This window comes from Melanaphis sacchari, unplaced genomic scaffold (genome assembly GCF_002803265.2).
Source record: "Melanaphis sacchari strain LSU unplaced genomic scaffold, SCAv2.0 Contig84_pilon_pilon, whole genome shotgun sequence".
Lineage (NCBI taxonomy): Eukaryota > Metazoa > Arthropoda > Insecta > Hemiptera > Aphididae > Melanaphis > Melanaphis sacchari.
The window spans coordinates 840907-854195 of record NW_020271599.1 but is presented as its reverse complement, the minus strand read 5'-3'; the positions used below and the strand labels follow the sequence as shown (position 1 = coordinate 854195).

General features: G+C 32.3%; 1 protein-coding gene across 3 annotated transcripts in view; it reads left to right on the top strand.

The window, feature by feature from the left end:
• LOC112602156 (glucose dehydrogenase [FAD, quinone]) overlaps positions 1 to 13289 on the top strand; it is a 38578-nt gene that overhangs the window by 24416 nt on the left and 873 nt on the right. For 2 of the 3 annotated variants that reach the window (XM_025350107.1, XM_025350108.1), the window contains exons 3-4: positions 421 to 600; positions 10858 to 12723. In XM_025350107.1, the coding sequence (XP_025205892.1) occupies positions 421 to 600; positions 10858 to 12294 (1617 nt within the window). In that variant the 3' untranslated portion in view covers positions 12295 to 12723. Of the gene's footprint in view, positions 1 to 420; positions 601 to 10857; positions 12724 to 13289 lie in introns of those variants that run through there. The other variant, XM_025350109.1, reaches the window with a different exon arrangement.

Sequence of the window (13289 nt, the reverse complement as noted above, 5' to 3'; positions counted from 1 at the left end):
TTTGGCATCAGAATGACTTGAAACGAGTTTATAAATAAAAATTAAATGTCTATAGCATGTATAAAAAAGAAGTATTTGTTTTAAAATCCGAGCCCTACTTATCAGTGATGTAAAAGCCTAAAATAGCTATGCAATTTTATTTATATTTTAAAACAAAATGAATCAAGCCGTTATTAAATTCGTAAATTAAACTGTACACCACAATTTAGAACAAAAATTTATTTTTATAATCAAAATGTTAGATTAAAGTCGTCTTTGCGATTGATTTAAAGAAAATCTGTAATGCGTTTTACTGTAGGTAATCTCAATCATTTTTATAGTACGAAACAACATTCCGATAAGTACTGCTTTTTGAACACTCTTTTAAGCAAAGTTATTTATTTTTTGTGATTTTAATAGTTTTTTTCATTACTTCTTCAGGTACCACAGTGGAAAGTTCTTTTGATTGAAGCGGGTGGTGATGAACCCACCGGTACACAAGTTCCGTCAATGTTTCTTAATTTTTTGGGTTCCTCAATCGATTGGAGTTATAACACGGAACCTGAAGAAATGGCGTGTTTAAGTAGTCCAGAGAGAAGATGCAACTGGCCTAGAGGAAAGGTAACGTACAAACCTATATAAATATATTGTTTTGTTATAAATTGATTTTGCCTAACACAAAAGTTCTGGGATTTAATGATATTATGAAAAATAATTGCCAAGATGCCATATTTTTAAAGACATGAAATTAACAATAGGAGCACATTTTTCTTTTTGAAAATTAATTAGTAACGTAAGTATAAACTATAGTAGTCTTACGGCGTTACACAAAACAAATCGTAATTTATAATATGTTTTTAACGAGGGATAGTTTCCAAATTGGCGTTGACCCGTGACGAATATCAAGATCGACTGTTTTCTACTTAACAAACGATCGCGTAATCGAACTGTTATATTATTTTATAACTAAACATTAAATAATATAATAATTTTCCTAATTAAAAAATAAATTATAACCACACGCATATACGTACGTATATAGGTTAAATTAACTTAAATTAAACTCGGTATACCTGCAATTATATCCGATAGTTTCCTGCACATATCATGAAAAAACTATAATTACTTACTGAAGTATGTAGATAAATGAAATACGCATAATTTTTTAAAGTAATTACACTAAACTCATATACATTTTAATAATTTATAGGTTAATAAAATAAATTACCATTTAGATAGGTCTATTGATAATATTTACACACTCTTGATCATCTAATGTAATCGTATCGATAATGTACTTTTACATTTCAATAAAAATATTATTAATAAAACAAGATTATTCAACGATTTGGCACTAATAATATTATATGCAATTTAAATCAGTATAACAAACGGAAAACCTATTTATTATTTGCTTATTAAAAAGTTATTTTACGAATGATTTCATCACAAAATTAATGAACCTTTCTTAAACATATGAATGTTATCAAAATAGTAAAAAACTTTTAAAATTATTCGATAAAAATACTAAAATATATTGCTTATAAATAATAACATATTCAACTCAAATTATGTTTAAGAATATTTCTAAGACCATTAATGATTTATAATAAAACAAATGTTTACCTTTATAATTATCATTTTGTTTAAATAATTTAATAGAATTAGTAATTTTTTTATGCATGATAAAAACAAATTAATTATAATAATAATGATGCAAAACCATTCTCACGTATAGTACCAATAAAAATAACTCGTTTACTATGTAATTAAAATACTTTTTTGTTGTCTAAGTCAGTTAGTTATTATTTTTTAATCTTATATAACAGTTGTTTCTGATACATAATATTGTGTTTGAAAATTTTCTTATAAAGCCTTATTTCAGTCTCCAATAAATGCTGTACGCCAAGTGTAGTATTAGTAATAATTAAACTAATTAAATTGCTTTCGAAATGTTTATTAATTTATGTGCAAAACCACTGCGTCTATTGAGAATAAATTGTATTCATGTATTATTAAATATTTTTTACTGATGACTTGATGACGTTTTAGAAGTACCGAGCTTTTAATTTATAGACATTAATTATTAATATATTATTTATCTCTAAGACAGTCCAAAAATAAAGTTTTAAAATTTAAATATAATATTTTATAATGAAAAATATTGTTATATAGATAACAAGTAGTTATTGGTTACATGAAGGTCACGAGAATATATTTATACACAGAATGTATCTCTATAAAAAAATAATAAATTTTAATGTAATTCAAGTTTTTTTTTCATTTTAATGCAATATTATACCATTAATTAATTCGTTCAAAGGAAACGGATTTTCATGAAAGTGTCACCATTACGTGTACTTCAAAATCCTTGACTTTTCATTCTCTTTTTTCCATAAATAATACATATTATATATATATATATATATATATATATGTGTGTGTTAACTTTTTAATAAATTAATGGACGGATATTTTATCGTTAACCTTCGTAGAATCGTAATATATTTTTAGTATTCCGTCCGTAGAACTCTGAGATTTTCCCTATAAGACTTATTATTCGTGTTAGATGAAATTGCAGGAGTCACGATGTCAGCTATTGGTTTTCATTCGAGTATATTCAGGTCAGGTCATTTTCTAGTATCCAATGAGGTTTTTGAGCTATAGGATTATTGGGCCATAAATCGACCGAGGTTGTGCGGTTTTCTATACGTATTCGTGTTTGCAAGTATAATTTTTATCAAACCACTTCGATATTTTGTTTCGTAATGGAAAAAAAAAATGAATGGAAACTGTAAAAATGTAAAATTCGAGTAATACATCATAAGCAATTAGATGGTTTGTTTTTTGTTAGGTTTTCCGCCGAAACTAATTAACAAAGAATTCATGAGTCGTGTAAGCTTTATCAGTTTATAATGAGTCTTATAAAAACGTTCAAAACATTCGTATAGAAATTCGTTACCTATCCGAGTACCCAATTATTATTATGATTTACTGATCAAAATACAATAATATCACTTACTTAATATGAATATTTAAAATAAAAATTGGGTTTCTTAATTCAAAATGTTACATGGTAATCAAAATAGATTGAAAAAAAAATACTAACTTATATTACATTTATGTCATATTATGGTATAACTATTGTTTTTATGCATTAAAATACGTTTTTTTATTATAATCTATATTACTACATAAAATTGTAAGGGTTTTCTACGACTACGCTAATCGAGAAAACTACTGAACCGATTTGGCTGAAATTGCTTTCGAACCGCTTAAAAGCGTCGTTATTAATAAGTAAATAGTGCCAAATAATGATATAATTTTTACTTTGTTAAGACATGACATTTATGAATTTATTAATTTATCAACTGTAAAGTATAAATGAAAATGATGACTGTTTTAAAGAAGATTAAAGTATTAAACAATTATGAAAAACCACGATTAAAAACAATTTGTTAAATTTTGACAATTAATTTTTTTTTTCCGAAATGGAACAAAATTAATCGACATAACTGTTTAACACAGCACGTTTATGATCTTGAAAAATAAGATTAATTGAAAATTGATTACTTTTTAAGTCTAAAACTTCACACGTATAGAAATTGTGATAAAAACTATAATATCAACAATTCTATGGTAGTGCACAATATTATAAAATGCGTTACTATTTACTTTCCAAATTTATTCATTCTATATTAAGGAAAAAAATATGAGTCATTTAAAACTAATGTTGCCATTTACTTTAAAAATATATGTTATATTATAATATCCATGTATACGGTTTTGTAAATATATAAATAAAACAATGTAGGTAATGTGTAAATATTACTATTACTATAGGTACAAAATTAATTATTATTCAATGTCTTACGACTCTAAGAATCTAAACACTTATACTATTAAAGTTAATTAATAATTCGCATTAATGAGTTCAATTGAATTTACATGTTGTAAGACAAAATGTGGTTTATTATATAAACATATTATAAAAAATAATAATAATGATTTAAATAGGTATCTACGTAATTGTATGTTCAATAAGTTTAGTTAAAAAACACAAACACTTCGCTTGATATATTTCTCAATTTTAATCGGCATCATATTTTATATTACGTTTTGTATCGATTATTAAATATACCATGCACCGATGGCGGGACATTTGGGGGCTTCCGATATTCATGGTCTTAGATGTATCTCTCACTATTGTATTTAATTAATTTACGTCAATACAAGCCAGTCAGGCGTAACAATGATCTGCGTTTTTTTTTTTAAATTTCGTTTAAGTACAATTGTACGGATTTTAATCGACATTCATGGTCGAATTAAAACGTGAAAACATTCTGAGAAATTGTTAAAAAATTTGTTAACCTAAATAGTGTAAATATGTATATACGTTTATAGTTCCTTGTTTGATATTATTCAAGTCAATTAAACAGCACGTGCTGTGCAGTTATAATATTACGCAAGACGTATACCTAAATAGAACAAAATATCGTTTTATTGCGCACGATCAAAATCATCAAACGATTAATGTTCATAATATTGTTATTGCTGTAATTAAAATATAATAATTTTGTCGAAACTGTGTGTGTGTGGTTTATTACTGTGTGCTAATAATCCAAGGACTCGATTATGCCTCATTGAAAGCCTTTTTACTGGAAAAAAAAACAATAATTAAAAAAGTAGTTTTCTAAGATCTGTCTTAGGAATACGATAAAATATTATTGGGTAAATTATTGACGAGTTCGAAAATCTTTGTGTGTGTTGGTATTTTTTAGGGGTCCACATATATTTTGTAGACCGACTTTTTATTAACTTGTCAATGGAGTCGGCACACCCTTATCCATGGCTACCGATGATAGTCAATAACATTAATCAATATCTAATTATAATAATATAAAAATGAATAGCAATTTTGTATTTCCAGTTTCCACTTGTGAATTTTTTTCGAACCAGATAGAATATCTATTAGCCATATTCAATAATTCGAAAACATCTTACGAATTATGATACATAATTTGTTTTTTAGGAAATTAAACAAACAGCATAAAAATTTACTACGTACCTATGTATTTGTTCACTTTGGATTTCTTAAAGAAGAACACAATGACAATAAATCATATATTACTGTCTAGTGTTGGTAAAAAAAAAAAAATCATATCTCAAATTTAAAGATCAAGCACCTGGTCGTAAAATCCAATTTATGAAATTACAATATCCAATACGGTAAACATCGTTAACGAAATAAATCATTATCTCAATACATGATTACTATTAAAACATCTGACTAGATTATAGATGTAAACCATACTCGGTGGGCACAATAAAGCGCTTTGTTGCGAAGCTACCTTCACCATTAAAATAGATAAATATCTGTATTAATTTAACTGAAGAAAAAAATAATAATAGTAATGATAATTGGTAACGCGTTTTTTTTTCTCATTACAATATGCACACTACATTTTCCATTCGTATATCATTCTTCTTCCGTTTCGCCCACACGCTTGTGCCACCGCTACACCGGCTCGACAAAAATGTTTATGATAATAAATAATAATGCCTATTATATTATAATATCGTCTATAATACGTACATAGAATGCGTCATAAATATTATAATGTAAAATACAATTTAAATTTTTGCCTTCTAGTTTCTGCGTTTCATCCAGTTACAACAAAAACAATAATAATATTTTACATATGTCTTCGCGCTGGTGTGTTATACGAAATACCGTCACGAATCCATTATAGTATTATATTTTACTCCGGTTTTAATTTTTTTTATTATTATTATTATTATTATTATTCATCGTGGACTCTCACCTTACTACATGACTTTGGGACCTGGTAACGTTGATATTACTATAATAATTAATAAGCTATCAAGACTATATTTTTTTTTTATTATTGTCGTCCGTTGACCATTGTACTCGCGTGATAGTTCTACATATAGTTTGATATAATATTACATTCTCACTCGATTAGACGAGCACAGGTCCGCAAAATAATAATAATAAATCATGTATACAAACACACTAGGTGAAAATGTGCGCAGTCGCTGCAGTTCATTACGAGTGTGTTATAGACATTAATAATTATCGTCTGGACGAGAAAGCCTCGTCGTGTAACGCACCCGCCGGCCAATATAACACAATTTTGGTTATTGCGACGACGATGAAAAGTATACTAAATGTATCTATATCGATTACCGTTTCGGTTGTGATTTTCCTATGGCACGTCGTGCCTATAACGGTACGAGAAAACACCGCTGTGGAAAGATTTTTCAAAAAATTTTACTCGATTTAAGAAGAAATCGATTGATATATCAACGCACGGTCCAGACCAAGAGATTTGATATTTTACGGGTAGGTTCATACGTGATGCCGGGAAGCGCTGATAATAGTTAAGACTCTTGACATTACTCCCGTAAGTGATCTAATATCGTCGCGCGTTGTTATATCCTTAGCAAGCGAAGTCCGATAACACAGCAGTTGCCCGTTCGAATTTCGAATAGACGCTTCGTCAAAATATCGAAAACGATTCATCGCCGTGTGCACGTTCACAACACAAACGTCGGTCGCTGTTTTAAAAACGAGCTCGTATAGCACGATACAAATGTGATGAGCGCGTCCGGCGAATCATCGCGCGGAGTGCATATAATATCATGCCGACGACCGGACCAACTTCCGGACCACTGGACCTGCAGTGGAACTACGGTCGGATCAGTATAGCGTCGTCACCGTTGTGACGCCACTGCGATTTCTCAATACATTTTTTTGTCGTCGACGAACAGCCGCGGTCCGAGCGATTTCACGTCACATCGGTCGTGTGCGTGTTTCATCTTGCACATGCACACATGCACCGGGACAGATTTCCCTCGACGCCGTCTCCGCCGGCGGCAGAGTGCCGACGACAATAACGTCGCGATCATCTACCGTTGTTTCCGTCGCGGAAGTCCGGCGTATATGAATAACAGCGCACGAGGAATAAACATCGATATCACGTGCGCTATTATCATCTCGCACGCACGACTGACACAATAGGTATAGGGACCCCGACTTCCTCGCTCTATCCTTACGGGGCGATCCGAACGACAATTTAACAGCCTCCGACTATAGGAACTAAATACGGCGCTCTGACTGTCCTCTCGCTTTTCACGAGGCGATTTCAATAGAGACTTTCGTGACGGTATATATTATATTATATTATGTGTGTGATTCGACGGAATAAATCGATTTTCTACTGCGACATGTCGGCGGCCGACGGGAGTGTAGACGTAAAATAATATATGTAGGTACAGTTTACGCGAATCTCCCGCGAGACGACGATGACGACAGTTTAAGGATCGACGCCGGTCGGCTAATTGCTTTTTCTCCTACGATCGCGGCCCGGGACAACGTCCGCGACTTTCGTTCCGCTCGAAGACGTATAACATTATACCGTCGGTTGTCCCATAATCATAAAAGCGTCATCGCGGTCGGGTTTTGAATATTAAAATCTCACACGACGCGACGACGGCGCAATCCAAGTACCGACCGTACGATTCCGGCCCGCACTCTCAGCAGATCCGACGTCATCGATGACGATAATAATAAACGTATTGTACGCGCGCCATTCCGCGTTATACTTTATAGAAATGTCACTGAATTATATTACGTAAGTTATACTTAAAACGTTTCGCCCGAGTTCTTTGTTCGTTGAGACATTCGTGTATGTTTTGTTTTGTTTTTTTTTTTTTTAACTTTCTCATTCTAGCGTGTTGTCGCATTTACTGTTTGTAATGGATACCTCCTTGTTCTAGTACAATACACAGACTGCGATGTGATTTAATGTGATTGTTTTATTACCGAATATCACTGGTTATCGCAAAGTTATTGAGGTTTTTAGAAATATTTATTTTCAAAAACTTAGAAACTTAGCCACATGAAATCACAAAAAATATTTATTTTTCGCCATTTTAAATTACTGTATACGTTTAAGATTCTGAATGGAGAGATGACTGCACTGATTTTGCAGCAGTAGTAAAAATACTTCGATTATCAACTTCGAGGAAAGTTTCTAGTAGAAAATTGGATTTGTTTGTACTTTGGTGGGTTAAAAGTAGAAATTTCTCAGTATTTCTATCAAATAATCAATGGGTAAAAAAATATGAACATTTAAAAAAAAATTAATATAATATTACAATAATTGTTTGGCAATATTGATACCAAAATATTAGACCGTCTCAACTCACAACCATTTTTCATTGAAGACAATGGTTTATTGTTAAATTATTTAAAAGTCTTAAATTCGATTTGTTTAAACTATGAGAAACATTTTTTACTTTAAAATATGAAATTTAAAATGTATATTATTTAAAAAAGTAAACATCTAATATTTATAATGATAAAAAATGATAAAAAATAGTTATTACTTCTTCGAATTGTATTAAAAACAATTTTTTTTTCTTAAATGTCACTACTTTTAAAATAATGAATGTTTTACTTTTTTTTTAAAAGTTATCTTGTACATTGAAATCATACTGTAAACTGCAGCAAAAGTTATTTATTAACAGTATTTGCATTCGAAAGTATTTGATTATTATTGTGAGATGTTTTGCAAAGATGATTTTTATCACCTTAATTCATATCACAGATTATATTTTTTCCACATACATTAATGGTTACCTAGTAAAAATTATGAGTGTTAAATTTAATAACTATTGTAGATATCTACGCACAGAACGCGTCACCGTGAAATTGGTTTTAGATTTTGGACGAAGATATTTTATAATAAACCGACAATGACACGAATTACGCCATAATAATTTAGTGATAAGCTAATGACATTATTTTTTACGAAAATCCGTTGACGGACAAGATGTATAATATTATATTTATTTATATTACGACAACTATCAAAATGCATATAAAATATTAGATAACCCACTTTTTAGAAACAAGTACCTTGAATCTGTATAACAACTTGAAAAATTTGTTAACAATTAAAATATATATTTTTAACCTATTACAATATACTTTCGTCTCATAACTTTTTTTTATTTCTACTCAATGAAAAATCGTCACTTTGGTGGTGTATCCTAAGTTAAAAATCTATTTTAGTCACGCATTTTAACAATTTTTTCGTTATTTAAATTAAGAATAATATTAATTGTGACCGCAATTTATTTCGACTTGTTTTTATTTTTAGTATCAGGGACAATGTTAATAATTTTTTATGTATAAATAGTTATAATGGACATTTTGATAAAACATTGAAGTATAAAAATATATTATTCGTTAATCAAAATTAATAATTAAAATTTTTAGGTATCATAATTATTATAGGTAGGTTGATAGAATAAAAAGTATTATAAGATAATAACATTTTGAGTAGTAAATATTAAGGTATACATTACCGTTATAATAGTTAGGCATAGCATATTCGTGATCCCGAGTATTTTGTTCGTGTTTGGTCGATGATGTCATAAATGTTGAAGCAATTACATTGTCAGTGCTAGGCAAATACCCATTATTATATATATCATTAGTGAGATGTCTGCAGATACGTTCAATTAGAATCACGAAAGAGTGTAAATATATTTTTGGTTTTGTATAACACCGTCTAGTTAAATTAACTAATTTTTTGTTACGCAGCATTATGTTGATGCGCATTAACTTGTATTGTTATCTAGATAGATATAATATTGTTCTCTATTAAATCCTTAACAAATAAAACAGAACGCAGCCGTCGATTTAAATTAGAGAAATTCTTGCAGATGATAAAACCACTTGTAATACATTATGAGTTGTGTAAGCTATTAATTTTAAAGAGAATCATTAGAAATCAGTATTTGTTGGTAGGTATATCCTTTCAGCCGATTTTGATTCGTCTAGTAGGTACACTATTCGCAAACTACTGATCAAAGTCAAACTCTATAAATTAATGATGCGGCTTCAGTCGTTAGAAAACTATAATATGAGTGAATACATGAATATAAATAATTATACTTTCAACGGGAAAGAAATCAAATACTTATATATAGTATAAAAATACTATTCAATTAGAATCCTGATAGCAAATTTTGATTTATCTAGAAATTCCATAACTTTAATTTCAGATAGTTTTGTGTTTGTAAAATATTCTTTAGATTGCAACTATTAAGGCAGAAGTATTTGTTTCGCAAATGACTACTGATTTTAATTTATACAATACACGTCATATTCTATCAAGTGTATAAAAAAAATGTAATATTTCAATGATTCAAATATTAAAACATGTAGCTTATGCGTGATAATTATTATATCAAGGAGAATAAAACAAAATTCAACTGACATTGCATCATTTGTATCAACAATAAGCATGAAAAATAAGTGAATTAAAAGCAGCAACATAAAAAAAAGCGAAACAATAATAAGTAAAATCCAATATATCTGCAATATCGTTTTTTATGCAAACAATGTTATTTATTAGCAATCGAATAAGTTTGTAATGAATAATACATATCGTCCTAATATTATCACATTGATCAATTTGAATTTAAAATTATGCATGTTATACCATCGATCAGTACATATTAAGTTACACGTGTTACCTAATACTCGCACCTTAAAATATCAATTTAAATTTTATGGATGTGTATAGTTCAAAGTCAAGTATAACCTTTTAGTGTTGTCAGTTATATTATATATGTGTGTAAACTGTAAATCGTGCCTAATACGATTGTAGGTACTCGTATGCAAACACGATTCTAAACGGCGCTGAGTTTGTCACAACTGCAGTTCAAATGTACCTACCTAGATTTTACTTAAATTAAGATTGGGCTTAAGTATTTCTATTCTCATGTATCTGTGTATATATTCTTATCATATTTATTAATTATGTGTTCTATGTGCAGGTTTTGGGCGGTACTAGCGTGATGAACGGTATGATGTACATGCGGGGCAGCCGGCATGACTTCGACGGCTGGGCCAAGATGGGAAACCCAGGCTGGAGCTACCAGGAAGTATTACCGTACTTCCTCAAGTCTGAGGACAATCACCAGGCAACCATCATGGATGCCGGTTACCACGGAGTCGGTGGTCCACTGCCGGTCGGTCAGTTCCCGTACCACCCACCGCTGTCGCTAGCCATTCTGCAAGCCGGTCTGGAGCTCGGTTACCAGGTGCGCGACTTGAACGGAGCCCTGCACACAGGTTTCGCGATTGCGCAGACTATGTCCAAGAACGGTTCGCGATTCAGTTCAGCTCGGGCGTTCCTGCGACCGGCTAAGGATCGATCCAACTTACATGTGATGCTCAACACCACGGTGACTCGGGTGCTCATCGATCCCAAGAAGAAGGCAGCCTACGGCGTAGAAGTGTACAGTGGAACAGACGGACGGATAATTTCGATCAATGCACGACAAGAGGTGATCGTGTCCGGAGGCGCGGTCGCATCACCACAGTTGCTGCTGCTTTCCGGCATCGGGCCAAAGGATGACTTGAGAGCTGTTGGTGTACCGGTCATACACGACCTACCAGGCGTCGGCCGAAACCTCCACAATCACGTAGCTTTCTTCGTTAACTTCCACATCAACGACACATCGACGACGCCACTGAATTGGGCCACCGCCATGGAATATCTACTTTTCCGGGACGGGCTCATGTCCGGTACCGGTATATCCGAGGTGACCGCCGTGCTGCCGTCCAAGTATGTCAACCCTGCTGACGACAATCCCGACTTACAGTTCTTCTTCGGTGGTTATCTGGCCGACTGCGCCAAGACCGGCCAGGTAGGCGAGAAGTCGGGCAGCGGTGAAGGTGACGGCCGACGCGTTATCAACATGATACCGGCTGTATTACATCCCAAGAGCCGTGGACAACTCAAACTTAAGTCGTCCGACCCACTCGCCCACCCAGCAATCCACGCCCGGTATCTGAGCCATCCCGATGATGTGGCCGTGCTGGTGGACGGCATCAAGATCGCGATCCGGTTGTCTGAGACCCCCGCTCTCCGCAAGTACGGCATGGAACTAGATCGGACGCCGACAATGGGCTGTGAGGACTTAGAATTCGGGTGCGATGCGTACTGGGAGTGCGCAGTGCGCCGGAACACCGGGCCGGAGAACCACCAGGCCGGAAGCTGTCGGATGGGTCCACCCAGTGACCCGGGCGCCGTCGTCGACGCAGAGCTTCGTGTGCATGGTATCGATAGGTTGCGAGTTGTTGACGCATCTGTGATGCCGGTTGTCACATCCGGAAACACCAACGCTCCGGTGGTGATGATCGCTGAAAAAGCGTCAGATATGATCAAGGCTCGATGGGTGGGTCGAAAGCCGTGGAACAAGTGGTAAGGCGACCGAATGGCGGCCGCGTGGCAACGTCCTATTTTAATAAATTTGTAACACTATTGGTGCTAGAATTGTTGAAAAATTGCAAAATAGTATTAAATATTAGTTAATATATAGCTTTATCTACACATGGACGCTAAAAACAAATACACCGGCAGCTATTTTTATTTCTGTTTTATAGACTAAGAAAAATGTATTGTAGAACACCACCAAAATAAGCAAAACACAATATCACCAGAATTAGCATAAGACAATTTAACTAACTACAAATATCTAAACGATTTAAAGGTTGATAATGATCATCACTTACCATTAAATCAATTAATAAACCTAGAATATAAATAATTACATTTTTTATATCATAACATTCTAAATTCAGTAAATATCGAAATTCGGACTGACAATAAATCGAAATACGTATAATTAATGAATTTCATATTAAATTTATCATAGTTATATTTACATTAATTTATAAAATTTAATTTAATTTAAAATTCACGTATATAGGCATATAATATATATACTTGTATAGTTTCGTGTATATATTGACATTTTAAGCACATTATTATTGCAAAACTAATTCTGGCGATTTATCGGCGATGCATTGATAAAAATTAATCTGGGTTCGCCTTGATATTTTCCTCTGAACTACCCATCCATCACAATTAATCGAACACTTTTTTATTTATTATTAAAAAAATCATACCATTGTCCGACACAAATATTATATTATTATACATTTATACACACGTTTCTTACCGCACGGCACAACTAACTATATTTTCACTCGCCCTTTTTGCAATAATATATTGATTTAAATCACGATCATGTCGACACGTCAATAAATCTCAACTCTTTCCATGATATAATATCACTAAGTATAATATGTTATTTCTTACTACGTACTCGTATATATGCAAACACCACTCGCATGCTCTATCACACTGACGACGACGATAACGACGAAATCACTCTGCAAAGTCATCGACAAATACCCA